General features: G+C 39.4%; 1 protein-coding gene across 8 annotated transcripts in view; it reads left to right on the top strand.

Annotated features, from left to right (window-relative positions):
- Positions 1-23,119, top strand: part of RBFOX1 (RNA binding fox-1 homolog 1) — a 216,483-nt gene that overhangs the window by 100,427 nt on the left and 92,937 nt on the right. For 7 of the 8 annotated variants that reach the window (XM_026650665.2, XM_026650657.2, XM_026650661.2 and 4 more), the window contains exon 8: positions 13,113-13,193. The exons of the other annotated variant lie outside the window; for it this stretch is intronic. In XM_026650665.2, the coding sequence (XP_026506450.1) occupies positions 13,113-13,193 (81 nt within the window). The remainder of the gene's footprint in view (positions 1-13,112; positions 13,194-23,119) is intronic. 8 annotated transcript variants of the gene reach the window in all.

Here is a 23,119-nt window from a genome sequence, read left to right as displayed (position 1 = left end):
AGCAACAGAGGGTCCAGTGGCACCTTTAAGACTAACAGAAGTATTGGTGAATGCCCAGTCTTGCGTCTGATGAAGTGGGCATTCACCCACGAAAGCTTATGCTCCAATACATCTGTTAGTCTTAAAGGTGCCACAGGACCCTCTGTTGCTTTTTACAGTGTAAATGTTTGCTATTACATTATAACAGGATACAGATAAGTGAAAACAATGCAAATAACATTCCATTAGTTTCCATGAGGTTTAAACACCTAATACACTCTTATACATTTAACAATCACTTTGATCTATACTAATAAATAATTGAATTGACCTGGGGCTTCAGCATGAGCTGGCACCTGGTTTGCCAGGGTCACAGCACTGGCATGAGTAGGATTAGTGCGTGTATGTCTGTCCGTGTTAGGAATTACCCCTCCCAGCTTCTGTGCAGACGTACCCTGGGAGACAGGAGTTGTAGTTTTGGTTCTGTGTCTGACTCACTTTGTGATTTGGGCATGTCACTGAGGACTAAATTGTGCCCTGACACTGCCAGGTTACATAAAGCAGAAATCAAAAGGTTCTTCAACTCCTCATGCCTCCATGCAGACTCTAGTGAGCCGGCAGTCTTTGCCCTCACCTAGCATCACTAACCACTCCCAAAGGGTGAGGAAGAAGGCACAGCTGTAGCCCTCACTGAACTTCAGCCCACAGAGCTGGCTGACTACTGTAGAGGAGAGCAAACTGTACCTCTTATGAAGCAGTTGTGTTTCTAACTGTCTGTTAACGGGTGGTATAGCACAGATAAACCATGTGTTATTTTACTTTATTTTAAAACCCAAAGAAAGCAAATACAACCAAGACTCAGTTTAAATTAGAAGTGGAGTTCTGAATGCCAACTTTTGAGCCTGAAGACCATTTTCAGTCTAAACAGTAGAAATAATTCTACTGTAACTAGATGAAGAGGTGAGAAGTATTGGCCTGATTTTCAAAGGTGCTGAGCACCTGAAAATCTCATTAAGTTCAATTGAGGAATTATGAGTTCTCAGCACTTCTGAAAATCTGTGTGTGTGTGTGTGGTACAGACATGTACACACTGTCAAGTTCAGCTGTAGTAAAGTTTCTATGTAGGACAATTGCAGTTGTTGAAATGCTGCTAGCTCCATTCCCTTTCACCTTCTCACACTGTTTCAGAACCTGTTTTCAAACTTGGAGTCATTTGGTGGTAGTATGTGAATAGGATGTGAGAGGATTTACACTAGACTGACAAAGGATGCATCATGTACTTCTCTCATGAGTTATTGATGACCTCATGAGATATAAGAAGTCATCAATAACAAACAAATATCAAGTCTGTAGACAGTCAGCTCATGGTATATTCTGGTTTATGTGACAGTTGAGTTTTTTTTGGTGGAATGTTTTCTTATTAGCTATAATTGAGAGAATGGTTGGGGCTGATTAAATCAATTTGGTATTTATTATTTGAAATTTCAGTTTTCCTGTAATTCTTCATCATGAGTGTATGTATGATGGAAATGGCTTACGCTACATGTAAGATGTGGTTGCAGTATTTTGTGCTCTGTGGCGTGCATGCCAATGAAGTAAGAGACATATTGCATCTTTCCTTTTATGCCAGCACCACTTTCCCACAAGCTAACAGTGTCATGGCCTAGCCTAAATTCATAGGCATAAACCAGGTGTGATGGCATGACATCAGTGACATGCTTGCCACATGGCCATTATTGTGCAGTACACCATTGCTGCTATTATTTTTATTTCTATTATGGAAACACCTAGTGTCTGAGACTGGGCCCCATTGTGCTGGGCCCTGTACACACAACAAAAATTGTACAGTTTTAGTATGCGACTAAAAAGAAAGAAACAGAGAAAGAGTGATGGACATGGTACAAGTGATGTATTGTATAACAATTATCAGTGTCAGCTCACTTGTTACCTATCCATTGTCAAGTGTTTTGTAGATATTACAATGGAAGTGAGTTTTAAGGAGGATAATGTAGTGGCTTCACTAATTTTTACAAGGAACTTCTCCCATGTATAGCATAAAGAGCAGCAGGAGAGAAAGCGCAAAGGTGATTGAAGCAATAATGAACTAGAGCATGATGGAGACCAACATCACTGACAGAGAAGAGATGGGGGGAAAGGTCATGGTCTCAATAGCGTAGTAGCATTGATAGACCTCAGGAAGCACCTTAGCGGTCACAAGTAATTATTTTATATTGGATTATTACAAAAGTACTCTACATGGGGCTATGCCCAGGGATCAGTTAGAAACTACTGTTGGTGCAGAACTTGGCTTCTTAAAAGCCACAAGGAATATATAAAATTGGCTGTTTCATAATCAACTGAACTGGCTTCATATTAGCTTCCAGCAGCAATATTAGGTCTTGACTTTGATTTATAAAACACTACAGTACTTGGCTTGGCCTTTGGCTACCTATGGGCCCCCTTTTCTTTCCTCATTCCACTGTAATTCTTGGACTAAAAGCTCCTATGTTTAACTGATTGGGATAAGGTTCTCAGTGGAGTCCTCAACTCTGTAATTTTCTCACCAAGAGAAGGCTGTCTGAGGTTTTTCTGTCTTTAAGGCAAGGATAGTCTCTGGACTCAAGTGTTTGCTTGCAGATAGTGCAGCGGAGATGGGTAATTTTGGGGTGATGTCACTTTTTTCTCTTTAGAAAAGAACTAAAAAAACTTTTTTCAATGTAATGTCTTCATTTGAGACATGATGGGGCATGAGTTATAAATCTAAAAAATAAATTTAATTCTGTTTGGAGAAGGATCCTAATTATCTGATGTAGAAAACATGTAAAAGGTACTCTGTTGTTGCACAGGCAATATATTTTCAACCCTATTAAAGTCCAGGGCATGCCACATTATACATATATTAATAACCAAGAGTTAGATTTTGCAACCCTTGTTTAAGTGAGAACTTAATGTGAGTACTACAAATGGGACTTCTTGTCTAAGTACTGGTAATTGTTCACCCAAGTCAGTAAGGATTGCACAAACTAGCATATAATGTTGTTACACAACAGTAGCCTTTCTGTTAGATGTTTCTGGAAAACATTTGTGGAGTGTGGCATGTTTGAAATAATCCATGCTGAATAATAATTTCAGATTATCCATTGGGGGTGTGTCAGTTAGGAATGAACACAATGCTGTTCACCGCCAGAAAGAGCAGCAGCATAGTGCACCTAAAAAAAGAAAATCAGTAGGGAGCTAGTCTTTTTTCAAGACAGAATGAGTCACTCTGAGTGGAGGAAAAACCTCTAATGAGGATCTAGCACCAAACATGGGGCTAGCTATTGGTGCAACTTCGTGTTTCTCAAGTGCAGAACTACAGATACTTCCTAAAGCCAGGTCACAAACAAAAATCAAACAGCAAATTTTAGTAGCTCTGATGCCCTGTGGATAGAGATCTACCCACATCATTTGTTTAAGGTATTTATTTTTCTGTAAAGAAGTCAGCATGTAGCCCTAAATAAAGGGGAGTCTATTTTTAAAAAAATGTTGTATATCCATCAAGTCAAAAAAAAGGTATAATTTTCTTGTGTTTGAATTTTTCTTTTTTTTTACTGCATAACTGTCACAGGGCTGGCCCTTTAAGGGAGTCAAAGGCCCAGCTTACACTGACAGGCTCCACTGAAGGGAATAAGCCAACCCAGGTCCATCTGTGAATAGTTAACAGCCTAACTAGTTAGAAGGCAGTTAAGTAAGGCACACCTGGGCCTAATCATAAGTTTAGGAGAGCTCTCTTGAAAAAAAGTTCCTGTGGAGAAAGGATGTTCTAGAGGAAGGGAGCTCCTAGGGAGTTTGAACTAGGTAAAAGCTCTATAGGCAGGGAGGCCTGAAGAGACTCTGAACAAGCAGGAAAGAGACTACAAAAGCTTTCCATGTAGGGATGCCTGGGAGACACCCTGAATAAACAAGGGAAAGAGTACAGAGCTCTTGATGCAGTAGAGAAGCCTTAGGCCTTATAGCAGAAGGAGCTGCTGCTGAAACCTAAAGACTTTTTTGTTGTAGGACTTCTAAGTTTTATCGGGGCTCTGAAGTAAGAGCCTTTAAACCCACGTACAAGTGCTCCTTTTAGAAAGCTTTATTAAAGAGAGAGATACTGCTGCAAAGTAGAATCTTTGGCTTCTCTTTGACCAGGCTGTTTAAGTCACCTCATAGTTACCTCATAAAAGGGGAGAAACCGAGGCAGGCCATAGCAATGCCATGCTCAGCTACAAGGGAGTGCTCAGGAGGTGACGATGCCCTTCTATAATAACAGTTCAGTGATTAAATGCTCTGTATTTTTAAGTTTAAGTTGAAGGTTATTTAAAAGGAAACCATAATAGATTAGAGTTAGTAAAGAATTACTGATGTGCTGTTTCCAGTACTCCCCAGACTGCTTCCAGGACAGCAGCTGAGCCTTTATGACTTTCTTCAGTTATTTTCCATGCTCTGTGCACTATCTCCAGTGACATATGCTCAGGCTTTTTCCAATAGTTTTTTGGTCCTCTTCTATACATCGGGGCTCACACTGATTGTTGCTTAGCTCCAGGCTACTTAATCCTTAATGATCGACTGATGGTTTTCTCAAGAGAACCAGAAATGCTGGGTGGATGATGTGGAAAAAAAACCAACAATTAAACCAAACTCGTGGAGATATTTGAGGGCTATCATTGTGGTGCCCAACGCCTTGCAGGATTAGGACTTTAAAAAGCTGGTGAGCGGGGAAGCTGATTCATCCTTTACAGAGTTGAGGGGCAGAACCTCAGCTGATATATTTTGTCATATTTCCACTGAGATAATGGAACTATGAAAATTTATACCAACTGAAGATCTGCCTGTGGTTGTTTTATGGCTCTTTGATTTTTCACAGCATTTTACTGGTATATCCTGGAGCAAACCTGACTTTCCAGTGTCCTACATCAGGTATGGCTACCAGAATAAAAGGGAAAAACTGGGAGTGTAAGAATAATTCCTGCTATGTATACAGAGATGAAAAAATGATGAGTAGACTGTATTGAGAAAGGACAAACAGCAGGAGGAAATTTGACATATTGAAACAGAGTTGTGTGGGAGACAAGGGAAATGGTGATCATGGAATTCATGTAAACTTTAGAACTTTCAGATTGACACAACTGATTAAAATAAAAAGGTTGTGATAGAAGTGTTTTAGGACACAGATATTCTGTTCAGCTTTTGTTCACTTTCTGATGGTTTGCCTGCATAATTTAATAGAAGTTATGTACTTAACTTTGTAAACAGGTACACCTCTACCTCGATATAACGCTGTCCTCGGGAGCCAAAAAATCTTACCGCGTTATAGGTGAAACCCCGCGTTATATTGAACTTGCTTTGATCCACTGGAGTGCGCAGCCCTGCCCCCCCCGGAGCACTGCTTTACCGCATTATATCCGAATTCGTGTTATATCGGGTCGCGTTATATCGAGGTAGCGGTGTATCTAGCCGCTACAGCAATAATGCACTATATCTAGGTAACTAAATAGACTGAATGAATAATAAATATGGTTTTCATTTGCCTCTCTTGCTGCAGGTATATGTGAATTTCATCCCCTTGTGATGATAGGGGGTAGCTACATCCCACATAGGGAATTCAACTTTTGGGTGCAGTTGTAACCCACACACCACCTGGGTGTGGTGCTCTGTCTCGTCTAGTGGCACCGAGACCACTTTCGAGAGCAAGATTAATGAGTCTGCTCTACAGCCTTAGCTAGGGGCCAAATGGCTTTTAGCTCATGCAGTAGAGGCTCATGCATTTAGCTCCAGAGGTTCCCAGGTTTGATCCCGCCCGCCGACTGGGATCTGTCAGTTTTACACAGTCACTTTGGGTAATTTGATAAAAATCTGCAGATAGATAACATCAGTATCTACTGCTGTATTCCAGATTTTGTTTTTCCTACAGCAAGTATGGAGAAGTACGAGGGAATACTTAGCTATTCATGTGAGGTAAAAATGTTTTTTTTTAATGGCCTTGTATGTAGAATCTATTAGAGATATTCATAATTGAAAACTGTTAGTTTTCAAAGGGGAGGTCAAGTGGGCAAGATAACAGTTACAAAATGTGTGCTGATATTTAAGGAAGTAACAAATGAGATAAGTTAGATAGAAAGCAAGACAGTTTTAATTTAGTTTGTGGGCCAAACATAATATGATGCTTTCTCCTTTTTGACTACCTGCATACATCTTCAAGGTAATCTTAAAGGTGAAAACATTCATTACTGTCTGTGGGTTGTTTTCTACAGTGATAACACAGCATCATTATTTGTATTAAAAAAAAATCTTCCAATAGGTGAAAGGAATTTCTGGCCTGAACTACACTGGGAACATTTCCTCAAATTCTAACCAGTTTTAAAAAAAGGTTCAGCTAAATTGATCATAAAACCATTTGCAAATGTAGTGTTGAAAGTGCTGTTGAAACTGATTCAGTAAAAATGGTTTACACTGCCTGGAACGTGGTCTACCCCAGAACTCCAGCTGGATATAAAATTGTTTTAGCTGAACTGTTATAAAACCAGTTACAGTTTGGTGGGAAGTTTCCCTAATGTTGACCAGGCTTCTGTGGGTTAAGTTTATGATAAGTTTGAACTTTTAATAAAAAGCCATTTTTGAGTTATTTGAGCAATTTAAAAACAATCCCCTGAAAAATGCTTTGCTTGTTCAAAACACTATTTAGAAAAATATTCATATCTCAAAAACAGCAAGAATTGATTTTTCCAACTATAAAATAATTAAACAAACCCCTTAGTACTGTGCAGAAGCTCAGAAATTTTAGCCCAAAGAGTAGGATTTTTCTTAGAAAAAAACTATAGCAACCTGAACAGAGGGTCTTATAATGGAAATGCTTTTTTAATCATAGGTTGCATGTGAAAATATTCAGGAGGACAGGTATGAACTTGGCATGGTTTTTGGCATCTCATCATACCACATGATCCTCTTGGAGTCCAAGAAGTAGTGCGGAATTAGCATGGGATGTGGCTAGGCAAAATATGTGCATCAGACACATCTGTTGGAATAGACTAGCTAAACTATTACTGATCAGACCACACTACTTCCTGCCCTACCACGACACTGGAAGCCTGGTTAGCTAAGTTTTCTTGTGGCTGCTGATCTGTCTTATGGACCTTCTGGTGAACCCTCTGATGGGAATCTCAGACCATATAAAATATCCCCTAAAAATTCTTAGCCTAATTGAGTCCCATTCCTGGGTCTATTTGCCTGCCCATGGACCTAAGTGGTTGGACTGAGTGGAGGTTGTCCAGCTATACTGAAAAAAGAACAGGAGACGCTGTATACGGATTTAATCAGGCCGCAACTTTATTATTAGATGTCTAGAAATACCTGGCAGAAAGAAGTGTACAGTGCAGGCAACTCCATGTTCATTCAAATAACTACCGGGGGTTTCCACCAGCTCCCCTTCATTTTCCATCCATGTCCCCCAGCCAACCCATGGCTTGGATGTTACCATCCACACCCCCTTGTAGGAGAGTTAATGTTGGGCTCTAAGGAAGGGGGGTTGGTTCCCTGCCAAACCAATCACAGGACTTCCACACCCCTCTTTCTCTGTTTTATTCCTTTAACAAGCACCTCCTTTTAAGGTCATTTACCAGGCTATGTATCTGGTCACTGGATGCCTTTCCTATGGAGTACCTGCACTGGATATCTGCCACAAGGAGGTGCCAGCAATTAGCTTGGCTACCTCTCCCACCCAGTCGAGTTCCTAGACATCTCCCAGTGGCCTTTTTTTATAGTGGCCAAAAACATGTCAGCCTCCAAGTCTGACAGGTGAACCCCATCCCCGCAAAAGTACTTGGTTGCACCTTGCACTATGCCAGGATCGTTGAGGACACCAGCACCTGGGTTGCCAATGACCATGTACTGCAGCACCCGCTCTTCTGAGATGGGCCATATTGGTGACTAGCATTACATATCCTGAAATTGGAAGAACTCATTAAAACTTCCTTCATAGCTCAGCCATGTGCTCGGAGCCAAAGATCTCTGTGCCACTGACAACATCCTACACCCAGGCTCTGTAGCACCAGCAGCATCCGCTCAGGTTCGTCGCTAGTTCATGGTACAAGCCCCCGAAATCTGTCGAACTGAAAATGAGACAAGGCATCTGCTATGCCATTATCCACCCCAGGCAAGTGCTTTGAAGAAAAACAGATGTTAAAGCTTAAACTTTGTAGCACAAATGCCCTCACTACCTTCATGACCCTGTGTGATATGGAAGTTTGGCAATTGATAACATGTACCACCGCCAGGTTGTTGCACCAGAAACAACACTAAGCCAACTCAGGTTCCTAAATAAGCACTGCAACTAAAATGGGAAAAAATTCCAGGAAAGTCATGTCATGTACTACCCCATTTTGTGTCCAGATAGCGGGCCATTTCATCACCTGCCTTGGTAAAACCGCTCAAAGCCTCTTGAAACATCCAAATGGATTTTCAAACCCACTTCTAATAACCATTCCTCCCTCCATCACAACACCCCATTAAATTGACTAAAAAACTGTTCCCACACCTTAAGTCTTCCTTCATCTCTCTAGTAACTGGTATATAATGGTGTGGCCTGGCTATTCTTGCTGTTGCCACTGCAAGCTGGGCACAGAATGCCTGCCCCAGGGCAACAAACCTGCAGGCAAACTTCAGGTGTCCCATAGTATACTGCAGGTCTCGTAGCGTGAGTTTCTTGGCTCCTACAGTTCTCCTGAGCAATCCCAATAGCTCCCGAAGCTTATCCTGAGGGATCCGCGATATGCATGCCCTTGTGACCAGCTCGATCCTTAGGTAGGTCAATGTAGTGGAAGGGCCCTCTGCCCATGGACCTCAGCGGTTGGACTCAACAGAGGGTATCTCCTAATGATGTAGTGTGCTCCCCTAGTCCAATAGTCATTTGCTTTCTATGTGCAAATGTGGTGGTTGCCCAGATGAAAGACACACAAAAAATGCAGACTTCTGGTTGCTCTATATGAAAAACTGGCATCAAATTCACTGAAAGTGGAGGAAAGTGCAGCATTAAAATAAACCTTTGTGTGAATGTACTATTTTTGTTTTATGTCCAATACTTGCACAGTACACCTCTACCTCGATATAATGTGACCTGATATAACACGAATTCGGATATAACGCGATAAAGCAGCGCTCCGGGGGGGGGGGAGGCTGCGCAGTCCGGTAGATCAAAGCAAGTTCGATATAACGCAGTTTCACCTATAACGCGGTAAGATTTTTTGGCTCCCGAGGACAGCGTTATATCGAGGTAGAGGTGGATTTTTCAAAGAACAGTTTTACACAGAAAAGATCTGTTGAGAGCAATTTTTAGAATCTGCTTTCTTATAAAAAGAAATAGAAAATCAAGGTGCCTTTATTAGGTTCTACTAGGATTTAGTGTTCTAGAAGAAATGTGGTATTTATTCCATTGGGATTTTGTAAATTGCCTCCAGTACACTGAAGTTTTCCCCGAGGAATTTACTGTAAAATAATTAAATCTTCTCTTATATATGTTTTCTGCAATTTAAGTACTTTTAATGCCAAAATGAGACACTTCAAGAATCTTGAGCCCTCATTTGAGTTAATCCTAATAAAACGGTAATATCTGTCAAAAGAAATCTAGTAATAATAACTTGGATACTTAGCTTAAATTTATATGTTAGTTGAAATGCTAAACTTTAAAAATAAAATTAGATAAGTGCAATTTAGTAACATAAATGAAGCAGGCACCTTTTTTTTTGAGAGAAATGTAGCAATGTAACTAAATCCATATAGTTGTACAAAGTGAAAACAAGAGAGTCTTCATCTATATGAGTGCAGCTAACAGCGATAAAAAATTCTTTAATCATGGACAACTTAGAAGAGGTAAGGTGTTGACTGGACCTTTGATATTCTCTGAAAAAAACAGAATCAAGGTAATTTAGACATTATAGATCGGAGAGCTAATAGATTATATAGAATGGGATCCAAATATCAAAATTTTGTAAGCAAGAAAATGAAAGGGATGCTTTCATGTTTATAAATATTTTAATTTAAAAAAGTAAATCTTCTGTCTTGTATTTCTAATACTAGCTAAGGTTATTAAGGCTGAAATAATTTTAATATCTAATCCGATTTCCTGTGTGTATGTTGTTCATTTATTTTTTGCATTTTGCTCACCTTGGACAAGATGAAAAGACTAATCCGTTTCATTTTTCTTTATCGTTTCTAGTCAATTTTGTTTTCAGGTTCTTGCAGTAGCACAATATTGCAATAGCCAGATTGCAAACACCAGTTCGACACATTCATATTCAAGAGAGCACTTAAGTACATGGATAAATCCCATTGACTTAAGTGCTACCCTAAATAGGGATACCTTGCTTAATTGTGGCCCTCTATGGGAATATTTATTTGTTTAAAAACAGTTTACACTTGTTTTTTTTTAATTTTTATTTTAAATTAATTTTAGATTTTAGTTGGTCTTTGTTTTTATAAGCTTGTTTTTACAAAATCTAAGTTTTGGGCCAAATTTGACCTTATCACATCCCTTTAAGACTTGTGATTGGTGAATCACAAAATGCAAGGATGTTCAATTCAGACAAATATACAAAAGTTGTGTTACTTAACTGAGTCCCATGAGCTGGGAAACTTACAATGATAATAGGTTCTCTCATGAGATTTCCAGTACTTCCTGGTTTTTGCTAAATTGATTATATCACAGGGATTGTTTTTTTCTCACAGTATTCCAAGTATTTCTGCTTCCTATCATAGCTGGAACCAATAATTAGAGGTGGTTAATAGTTAAAAAAATAAATTTTAAAAAAGAATTTGGTCTGGTCATGACTTTAGGTTTGGAATACTTCTTAATTGTTCAGGGGGGTATCCAAATTCTACATAGGAAACCTATCTAGCATTTTCTTTTGGTGGGAATTAATCCATAATATTTAGATTTACTTTGAAAAGTCTGTCTACACAGGACACCATCTGACACACACAGCCATGGCAGAGTTCCTCCTCGATCTGGACATTCCCCAGGCAGTTGTGATTAGAGACTACTTCATGGGGCCCCATGTGCTTTAAGCCTCCTGAGTCTGAACAGAGTCCAGGCACTGCCCCTGGCTTGGGGTCTTTCCACACCCCGAGGGTGCACCTATTCTCCTGTCTAGTATCCCTCCCTGGGAGCTGGGACCCTGCGGTCAAACTGCGTAGCTCCTGGGACTAGTGCAGACCCCCTCAGACCCCTCCATAGCCTACACCCTCCCCCCCCCGCCATGGTGTAAGAACTCTCTTCTAGAACTCCAGCCATGTGTGTGCTCTGGATTTACAGTTCAACACTTGAGGGGCGCATAATAGTGAAAGCAAACAGACATTCAGGCTTTGCACAGGATTCTTAACACATTTTACTCTTTACTTAGCAGCACAAGAGACACACTGCACTAGACAAAATAATAAACCCACCTGTATCCATTTTCCTTGTCTCAGTTTCCTCTGGAGAGTTCTTTGTGCTTAGGCAGAGTCCTCTGGTGTGCCCAGGAGCCATCTCTTCAGAATCATGGAGACTTTCTAGGTCAGCTAGCTTTCTCTGAATTTTGCTGGTTCCTCAGTTAAACCAGACCCTCCTGCCATGAAAGCATGCCCATGTCTTCCTCTTCTGCCCAAACTTCCAGTCTTGCTCTGCCAATATCTGGTTTCTTTGTTCTGCTGGTGGTGATTTTCCACTCTGTTTCACCAGCTCTCTGCAGAGAAAACTGTTTCCTTACTCAGGTGAATTCCTTAGTATACCAATTGTTCAGTCAGAGCACAATCATTAAGGTTAATGACTCTTCATTGACCCTGGTCTGGAAGACCCTGTCAGCCAGTGAATTCCAGTTCATATAAAGACATTCCATGATAAAATTACTCCATCAAAACAATTTCATGACATCAACCAGAATTGCTAAGTTTAAAGACAGGTTCCCCAACTTGTCACTCACACTCTTGTCCAAAATCTGTCCTGTTGAGCTCAGTGGGGTTGCATGGGTTATAAATCAATGCAGAAATTGGCCCAATATATTTTAGTTTTTAAAGTGAATTCAGTTATTATGAAGGCACAGAATTCACAATACTAAAAGCCTGAAGTATCTACAATAACTACAAAATTGATGTAGCACAGGCCATATGTCCTCGTACTACCCCTATACTGGGCCTTATTCCCAACATGGCTTGGTCCTTTCAAGAGGTGAAAGGATAGTTTTCTTCATGTCTAGTCAATATTCAGTCCCTCATATAAGATTGCCCAGGCAGATCTAGAGGTAGGAATGTAGAACTAGGCAGAGCATTGACTCAATTTCCCCCAAATCAAAGAATAAAATAAAAACCTAGCTGAATCTTTGCCCAAAACAAAATCTTTGGTTAACTTTTTTTCATTAACCTTTTAGAATTTCTGCCCTTTGTGTACCTCTGCACTTCTTGGATTCAGCCGATATACTTGATATACCACTGCAAGAAGTTATTCTCATATATTTCTGACCCAGGCAATACCAAAAGTGCAGGAAACTTAATAAGTAGTAGTTATATTTTGTTCTCAGTCATACCAGTGTCAATCCGAGTAAATCTTTGGAGTCAATGGAACTACTTTGAATTTACACTGGTGTGACCGAGATCAAATCTGTTCCATAATCAGTACTTTGAGATTTTCAGCTTGATTTATCTGCTGTGTTTGTTCAAGCAGCCTCTCTTTTCAGGAAAGGTGGTGTGGGTGGTTGCATTGCCTAAGTTAAAAGCGGGGCTAATTAGGCAGCCTCTGCTTTAGAAATACAGGGGAAAGAGACTGAGAGAGAGCAGCTGCAATAAAGCACAGCAGCATAACTGCTTGAGGGGCCATCATGCACGGAATGCACACAGCCTGCACCAGCCTCCCCATATAAAAATGGATATTTATATTTTGGGGGAGGGGAAATCTGTGTTTTGATTTTCTAATATAAGATTGTAAGTGTTCATTGGGGCTCTTTCTGTTTTGAAGTCAAAGGGCAAAAAGTGCTCCTGCTTCACTGTACTTCCACAGTGTTATGGCTTTATTTTCGTTTTGGGATAAAAATACAGGTTTAGTTTGAGTGTTCCAAAACCAGATACCTCTCTCTCTCTCTCTCTCTCTCTCGTAGGCAGGGTGCTGCTGTGCCAGGCAAACCAGGAGGGATCTCCCGTGTACAGTACCCCCAGTTCACTAGTATACACATCCACAAGTAAGCCAGTGTTACGGCTCTATTTTTGTTTTGTGGCAAAAGCCGATAAATGTGAATTAAGCCCCCAGTAGTTGTTGTTAAGGTAAATGTGATATTTATAAACATGTTTAAGTAATTCTACAGGTAATTCAGCAACTGATTCGTTATTTACATCATCATTATTGTAAATAGAAAATATTATACTATTCTACTATACTGGTCAAAACATCTGTAGTGACACTAATATTTGGAATCCATTACTGTTGGACACACTAATTTTTGACAAAGTCAAATATTTTCTTTTTTGAATCTGAAATAAGCAAGAAATCAAGAATCTCATACCCTGCCACCACTTGTTTGTGTCAGGATGGGCCTTAGAAATGGCGTCTTCCTTTAAATTGTCTGGGGTGGAGTGAAAAGTATGTAGGCCACCGACAATAAAAGAGAGGCTGTGTGCAAATGGATACTGAATATACAAACAACTGGCCCAATAAAAATAGTTATGTATTGTGCTGTCCTCCATTTTTCTGCACATGCATCTGTAATGGAAATGTCTCCAAATCCTCTAAAATCCTATAGCAGAAGTGGAAACAATTCTGACAATACTGTGTCTCGTGATGATGAAGATGATGATATCAGTTCTGAATATGATCTGGGTGAAAAAAGGACCTAATGAGAGCAGTAGTAGTAATATTGATTGTTTACATTGGTGCTACTGCCAAAATGTTCAAGGAAAATAAAACAACCCCCACCATTTAGTGAAATGATCCTTAAAATATCAAGTGTATGATTACAAAGTCAACAGGAACTCCTGCTTGTTCTGGTAGACCAGATTCCTCTTTATCTGACTTGTCACAACATGATGAGCAGTAGCATCTTCTATATATTCCTCACCAGTGAGGTCTCCCTATAGAAGATGCTTACCCTTAGCTGTTTGGGGTCATTTTTGTCAGATGGTGTTCATTGCAAAAATGCAAGTGGAGGAGTGACTGTTCTGGACACCAATGCTGCAATGAGGCATCTTTACTATAATAAATCAAATTAAATATTTAGCATTGCTTCTTTAAATTATATACTTATTTCCAATGCTGAATGGCAGAATATCAGAGTTTTCTCTAGGAAAAAGGGGTGTGTGTGGGGGGGGGGGGGGGGGGGTTATGTTGCTGCATCATCACAATTGTGCTGCTGTTTTGTCGCTGGCAGTGAACAACACTATCACTATTGCTGCTGCTGCTACTACTACTACAGAAATGTGTACAATAACCCCTAAGCAAGTCCTTACCAATGAATGATAAAGTAATTTAATGTATATGAAGTATTGCAAAATAGGGACAAATAGTCCAGAGATCATCTAACCACACTACATTTATACTGGAAAATATCTAATGCTATTTTTCCCAAGCAGATTTTTTTCCAACGGTGTTATGCCTTGTGTTATGTTAGAGATGAGAAAGACCTACGATGTCAACTATTCTGTTTCCCTGCTATTAGAAGATTATTCCCTTCAGTACATTGCTAGTGTTTTATCCCATTTTGTTTTAAATGTCCTGAGTAATTGGGCCACATTCATCAGAGAACTATCCAGTACCTAATTCATCTCACTGTTAGAAGTTTTCCTGCGATTCACTCCTAATATTCCCTTTCTTAATTTTAGCCCCAAGACTCCAACTTATGCCCATATTCCACCCTAAATAAATCCTCTCTGTGCTTGGTATTTACATCTTTCAAATATTTGCAGTGTTACTAAATCCTAAATTACTCATTGCATGGCCAAACTAAGCTCCGTTTTTAGCTCTCAAAATAAATATCTCCAAATTAACTCATTCAGGAGTGGTGTGTCTTGGAAAGATGGTATACTAACAAACTCCCCGTTGTTTTCAATTAGGTTAGATAAGCAAGATACCAGATACCTTTCCCACTTGCCTCCCACTGGCCAGTCTTCAACATAAACCTTCAGAACAGAGATTGCAACTAATCATTTCAGTACAAATCACTATTATTTTGCTGAATCTCCATGCCTGCATGTCACCATATTTGCTTCCCTGTTAGTAGTATTGACAGAACATAGTTTTCCTTACAGGATTATAATTGCAGAGCTGTTAAAATTAAATTATTTTAATTACTATTGTTGTTGCAGTACTTGAAACTTGTTGCATATTTCTAGTAAGCTTTTCTAATAAGGAGAAATAACACACCTTCATTTGTAGTGGGTCCTATATTTAAAAAATAAAATACGTAAGGTGTAAATTTAATCTCCAATACATTACTTTAATGTGTATTTATTTTGGTCAGCAACTCCTGTACTTCTAATCTGGTCCACTTCTATAAAATACTTTCCTGAAAAGAGAATAGACACATCAGTGTTAACCTTAAAAAGGCTAACAATTATATTACTGTCATTCCATGTAGACAGCAGCATTACAATCCTCATCTTTCAATAATCTTTAAGACTTGTGATTTGATCACCCTGTGCTGCTATTTGTTACCATTCTTATAAATGGGTAATATTTCAGGATAAATTACAATGATTTTATCCCCCTTAAAATAGTGGAAGTTGCAAATTTGTTATCACATTCAACACTGAAGGAGGACAGTCATCTGAGATTTTCAAAGATGCCAGGGAGAATTGGACATGGTTAATTTTAATGGAAGTTGGGAATCCATATCCTTTGGGCACTTTGGAAAATCTCAGCTTCCATCTCTAAAAATGCTGTTGTCTTTAAATTTTCCTTTTTAAATTTAAACTTACTTATTGACCTTTGCATTTAGCTATCACAAAAGAACGAAAAGAAAAATGGTGGTAAAATGCCTTTCTCTGAATTTGGTTAAATTTATTCTCCATTTGGTCACTTTGTGAGCTAGCTTGTAGCAAGAGGCAGTACGTCTTAGGCTGTCTCTTGAGCAGTCCCACGAGGAAGAGTGAGACTTTTGAGTCACATTCTCCCTCCTAGTGTGCCCGATGCTCCCAGGAAGCGTGTGTACCCTTCCAATGGTGTAACTACACTGATGGGTGTAAAGGGGGAAAGAATCAAGGCTCTGCCTCCCCCAACCATTCCTACCCACTTGTGCAACGTACTGCAAATCAGTCTGCAGAACCTGTTTCTCCTGCGCACAGGAAGTGATGTATAGCACAACTGCAGAAGGGAATAAAAGGGGTGCCTTATATCTCCTTTACTCCTATAGGTTTGAATACAGGATGGGCCTAAAGCTTGATCTTTTTAGGGCATATAATCATTAAGTGAATCATTTGTAATGGAAATAACATAGCATCCATATCCTAATTTGATCACGTATGCAAACAAAAAGGAATCTGGCCCTATCTCCTCTGCTGGGGATTCCCCCAGCATAGGAGAATCCCTATTAGGAGTACAGTTGTCATAGTTGGCTTCTACACTACCCTCCAATACCAACCCAGCACAGTATGTGAGTAAGGGGCAGGAGGAGAAGTAGCCTGAGTGCAGCCGTGGAGGATCTCTTGCCATGATTAGAGCAGTCAAAAGATTGCTGCAACCTAGATTGAGACCAAGCAGAGAATCAGGGAACCATATTGAACTTCTCTGTGGTGCAGAGCCTCGCGGCAGCACTGACAGGAACTTGGTGCAGCAGAGAATTTGGCCCTTTGTGACTAATACATTTGAGCCCCTCTTCCTCTCACTCCTCCCCACTTCAGAAAATTAGAGTTTCCAGAGGATACTTTCATCTCCCTAAAAAGCGTCTACATAATGGAAAATGAGATGCAGAACCCGGAGTCTCTCTTTAATCACCAAATACTAGAGCTGCTCAACAAGCGGAACTGCCTCAAGTTTGGGCCCTAGGAGAGTATCTGATCTTTTGATAACACTGTAGAAAAAAGTGCCTAAGGTAGCCTATAATTGACAGCTATGTTATTTGTTCCTCATAGACTCTACTATTAGAACTGGGCAAAGACTATAAAAAAAATACAAATATTCATTTGAATTATAAATGAATTCACTTTGTATTCATGCCTCTCTTCCCTACTGTTTCTCATGTGGAAGCTGCCCAATTAGCCTTAAACAGGTTTATATTATGTTTAAAATATGAAAAAATATATTGGATATTTTTTGCCCTTGTGTAACCCCCAAGTTAGTGGAGGATGATTCTAAAAAGCTCAAAATTGCCCTAATGCAGGATAAGATCTAGCCAAGTACGCTTATATACGCATATGCACAGACACACACACTAAAAGAGAAGGCTCCAATTTTATCCTATATACTTGATATTTTAAACATAAAAGTAATAAGTTTAAAAAAAAATGAAAATAAAATAAATTGCCACCATATTTACTTTGTTAAAATGCATGTAGTTTCATTGAGTTAAAGCATAATCATCATGATCTACAACATCAGCATTAAGAACTCAACAGCTGTGGCCAAACAAAAGGGACAATGACAATCCCAATCCATAGTACAAATTCCAGAAGCTCCTTTAACTGCATGCAGATATGACTGGTATATCATCCTGTGCAACTACCTATCTATCACAGGGAATGAAGTTCCGAAGCACCATTGTTTCTGGAGCAAGTCCAGCATCCCCTTCATTGGAGTTGGTGAACTTTCCACCATATCTATGACCCTTCCACAAGTGAATGAAAGAAATTTCTGGTATTATTGATGACTTTCACAGATATTTTTTGTGTTCTTTGCAGACAGATCATAGAAATGAGGTAGTCAGTACACCAGATATGGAAGTGTTAAAATGTTTGTTCAAGACAAGGAATTGCATATTGCAAGTGCTCAGTCTTTAGTACAGGTTTCACTGTGTAGTGAATGGAATAGAATAAGTTGCACATTGAAGCCAAAACACAGGGAAGAGGGTGGGAAAACAGTCAGTCTACAGAGAGGAGCAGCAGCTACCAACAGAAAACATTTGTACTCTAAGGAGCAGCCAACTGACATAACCCCTGCATCTACTAAAATTGGCCTGTTAGCTGGGTTGCTGTAGCAAAGATCCCATCCGATAACAGGGGGTGGGATTTTTGAAAAAGCTTAGAGTTGGCCAAACTCTACTCCCATGGAAGACACTCGGACATAAGCCATTGACTTCAATGGAAGCAAAGTTGGACCAAAGCTGAGCGCTTTTGAAAATCCAACCCAAAAGCGATAAACCATTAAGCTTTGCATTAGTTTCATGTGCATACATAGGAATACCTGGCCAAATTGTGCCCTTTGATGTGTACGTGCAGTTCTTGTATTCTCAGCAGGAGCTCTGTACATGCACCAGAGGAGAGTTAGGACTGAAGGGATTGTATATACTACATACCTGGATCTGTAACCACTGAATACCAGACATCCTCCATATTTATCATATGCAGGGCCGATGAGAGGGCGGGGGGGGAAGCCGGTACAAATTACTGGGGCCCGGCGGTCCGGAAGGGGGCCCGGGGCCCGGCTTTCCCCCCCCCGCCCTGACGGCCCTGTTTAGCCGGTCCGCCCTTGCTGGGGGGGCCCGAAAAAATTTTTTCACTGGGGCCCAAACCTGCTTTCAGCGGCCCTGATCATATAAATGGTAAATGGTATAAGCTCTTACCTAGAGTGTGTATCTAGGAATACCAGGAGCTCCCTTCCACTTGTTTTGCACTCCCATGAGATAGTTTTGCCATTGACTGCAATGAGAGCGGAACTGGGGACACTATTTCTGTTATATAACATTGGAATGAATATTGGAATTTTTTCATCATCCATAAGCAAGCTTAAGGGCTCCAAAACGCACATGCCAATTTTCATTTTTGATTAAAAAAATCTTTAATGAAGAGACAGACTTAAAAGAAGCAAAATGTTATCAGAATGCAAAAATAATCTATTCATTTATTCTATTTTATCATACTCAAGGGCATTTGAAGTTGGCAGCATATTTTTTAATTGATATATTGATTGCAGTTTTGTGTGGAGTAGTGTAGTGGAATTCAGCAAAAATGATTTAGGTGGTACAAATGCTTATAAATCAGACCCACATTGTTCTTGTTCTTTACGTAATTGTCTGATAAAACTTCCATCAGTTTCTGTAATTAAACTAATGGTCTAAATGAATTTCCAGATCACTAGTTATTCATTCCAATATAGAAAATGTCATTACATTGAGTTCAATTAATAGAAAGAAAGTTTACAGCCCATTGTGTCACTAAAATGGGATTCTTCTATTTTAGCTGTTTTAATTATGAACATTCTTTTTTTCCTCACTTTATTTGCCCCATTTGTCGACTACTTCATTGTTCATTCTTTGTTCGGAATAAAATAAACAGTGTTTAACATTTAATATTAAAACATTTAGTGCCCAATACTCTTAAAGTCCCTGTCCTTAATATAAATATAGATGGTGTTTTTCAAATTTGTACCTTGTTAGCTTTTTTAAAAAAAAGCAAAATTCAATCAATGCCAAACCTACAATCCCATGATATGCCCCAAAACATCTTATTTGTCTTGATCCTTCTTTCACAGAAATACATATGACAGATAAGCAGTCACCAGAGGATACTTTTCTGTTGTGTCAGACAGATATTAAAACAATAAACTATGTTGCCCTGGGATTTTAGCTTACAAGAAACCAGAAAACAACAAGGCAAAGATGAGATGTTTTTGAAAGGTGGGAAGGCAGTTGTTTCAAGAAATTCCCCGGAAACCTTTGGTCCTATGATATTGTTGATAGGAGATATTTTTAATGCTTAAGTTTTCTTAAGTGGATCATGAAAATGCCTTCCACTACTTTAAAATCTGTCTTGGTGCATTAGAGACTATCTTTTATTCTAAGTTATTCATCAGATTTCAGTAGAGGGAGAAAATCTTAAATTAAAGTCTAAAAAATAAATCAGGTTATAAAAAGCTTCAGTACTGATGATTTTGTTTTGTTTGTGCATTACTCTATTAAAGTGATGTACCATGTCTTTTTTATGTTTTATAGATACATTTTGATTACATTATGTATATCTATCTATCTATCTATCTTATTTGTTTCTTCACAGAGGCTTTATTGTGAATAGTAAGTGGAGGATCATTAAAACTGGAAACTGCAGGATCCCTGTTGATGCACATGGAACAAATGTGGGGAATTCCTATTAGTACTAAGGGGAGCTACATGCATAAATCCCATGTGCATGAATGGGAGATTAGGCCACTTTAACTGTAAAGTAAAACTGAACAGTAAATGAAACCCAGCTATAACCCAAATCGCCAGTCTGTGTCGTTCACTCGGCACAGAAATAAAATTTAACTAACTTTAAAAGAATATTGATTTTGTGAAATCCTCTTGATATTTCCTGCATCTCTGAAGATACCCCAGAATGATGCATTCTGTGGCATCTCTGTTACCATGGCTTGCAGTAGGAATTTATAATGTCTACTTCTGGCATATCTTCCATGACTCAGGAAATACCAAGAAGATTTCACAGGGTTGGGAAAGTCTGAAGAAATTTTAAAAAAGGTAATTTTAAATGTATTTCATGTATGTATGTATGGAATGTATGGAGTATGTATGTATGGAATGTATGGAGACATTCCATGCAGAAATTTGACCTTAATTCAGTTTTCATGTTTTCTTTGCCATTCACATGTAATTACATAATAGTGTACATTGTGATGATGGTTGCATTCCTCTGAGACTTCAAGATTGTTTGGCTTTTGTGCTTTTGAAGCAGATGATCTGTGTATTTGTACTGTTTGTTTTTAAGACATAATTGGCCAAATTCAGCCCAAATTGACTTCATTGGAATGACACCATGACTGAATTTGTCCCACTCTATCTGACATGGTTTTCAGTTGGGAAGAGACTATTCAGTAAGTAGTTGTGGACTGGTGTGTAGATCAAAAAGGATTTAAAGTGGAGCATTACATAATTATGGGTCTACTTTTACTGCCTAAAAGCTAAATTAAAACTGCTTCATGTTCTGATAAAGTAATAGATTATAGCAAATCACTTAATCTAATTTAATAGATATAGTAGTACAGCATTGTATTTTCAACTTTGTGTTTTTGTTTGCCTTGTATTGCTCATTCAAACAACAAAAAGACCCTTTGCACATAACTTCTGCAGACCTGCCAAGTTAAACACTATAGGATTGAGATTCATTCTCCCTTGCTAAATGAAATGTTACAAAAATCCTGCCCATAGGGAATTGTCAATACATTTTAGTAGGCAGATCACAAACATCACTTCCACAGTGCCAAAACCTCATTACTGCACATTTAGTAACTAAGGAATCTTTGATGTGTCTCTTGAATTAATTCATTGCATTTATTTATGGCTTGAAAAAATCATCTGGTGGTAACCAGGAATAATGTGAAAAGAACTTAATTCTTTGCATGGGTCATACACTAAAATGCTTCATACTGAGTGAATATGAAAATAAAAATAAAAATGTTTGAACATTGAAAATGTTTGAATAATTCCCTTGTCTGATCTGATTCTGTAAATCAAACACTTTCATCAATTTCAAGTTTCCCAAATGTTTATATATTTTCCTACATTTTACATTACATTCCCCTGCCACACTTTAACATTTGCAGACAAAGATGTTGGAATTAATCTTTTTCAGAATAAGGGTATCTTTGATATAAAAGTGGTTTTGAACATGGTTTGGCCAATGCTTCAGACCCAGGGGCAGATCCTGAGCTAAGTTACACTATGGTGAATCCGAAGTAACACCACGGATTTCCAAATATATTATTTATAAAACCAACATAAAACTTATTAAATGGAATGAAAATTGCACCCACCTCCCCCAAGAGGGACAGTTGTACTCCAGGACATGGATCCAGCCCTTGGGGAGGGCAAATGGTGTTTGCATTAATACTTGTTGGCACTATACGAACAGTGTGCTTGGCACTTTACAAAGAAGTATGAAGACCAGGTCTCTGCCCCAAAGATCTTATGGCTTAGATAGGCAACAGAAATAGACACCAGAGGCATTGAGATGAGGCAGGATGGGAAATGATGAAACCAACTGGTTTGACCAGGTGAAGTTCAGCGCACCTTCTTAGTGGTTCCACCATTTTTGTTTGGATTTTTTTTCTATCTTAAAGGAGTAAAGATTTTCAGTCGTCAAGTGATAACAGTCACCTGAGGAGAGGACTAAGGAGGAAAGGCGTTGTGGAAGAAGTCAGTTTTGAGGAGGGCAGGGCCGGCGCTTCCATTTAGGCGACCTAGGCGGTCGCCTAGGGCACCAGGATTTGGGGGGGTGGCATTTTGCCGCCCTTGGCGGCAATTTGGCAGCAGGGGGTTCTTCCGCGCTCCAGGTCTTCGGTGGCAATTCTGCAGCGGGTCCTTCACTCGCTCTGGGACCCGCCGCCGAAGTGCCCCGAAGACCGGGAGCACGGAAGGACCCCCTCCCGCCACAGAATTGCTGACGACGACCGGGAGCGCGGAAGGACCCCCGCCTAGGGCGCCAAAAACCCTGGCGCCGCTCCTGGAGGAGGGACTTGGAGGAGGAGAAGGGTGAAGGCATGGCAGACTGAGGTGGAGGGGGAGAGTATTTTTCTTATGGGTTTGATTTCTGTTCCTTTTCTTCTTATGGTGAGAAGTTTTATTGCATATAAATGTAACATATGTTTATTAAAAGACTCGACAGGTGAGAGGAATAAATAATTACAATAAAAATCATGCTTAGAATATTAAATACAGTTAAATTTCTTTGCACATTTAAAGCCAAGTAATGTAACCATATCTTCTTGAAACTTGATTGTCAGCTCTCATAGGTTATTCACATTCCTAGTTAGAGATATAATTCTTCACTTACAGGACCTGATTGTCTTTTCATACTAGCTTTACATAGTGGTAACTGTGATAGAGCTGCTACAGATTTACACTGGAACAAATGAGGCCCATGCTACATACAATTTGGATCCCTGCCTATGATGATAAAATCTTCTGCTTTGTATTGCCTCTTCGTTTACCATAACAGGGGAGTTTACACCATTGTGCTGTGTGTTGAGTCTCCG

The sequence above is a fragment of the Terrapene carolina genome, unplaced genomic scaffold, assembly GCF_002925995.2.
Source record: "Terrapene carolina triunguis isolate 2854851 unplaced genomic scaffold, T_m_triunguis-2.0 Scaffold93, whole genome shotgun sequence".
NCBI classification, from domain to species: domain Eukaryota; kingdom Metazoa; phylum Chordata; order Testudines; family Emydidae; genus Terrapene; species Terrapene triunguis.
The sequence above is the reverse complement of the archived record's forward strand: the minus strand, read 5'-3'. Positions and strand labels throughout refer to the sequence as shown.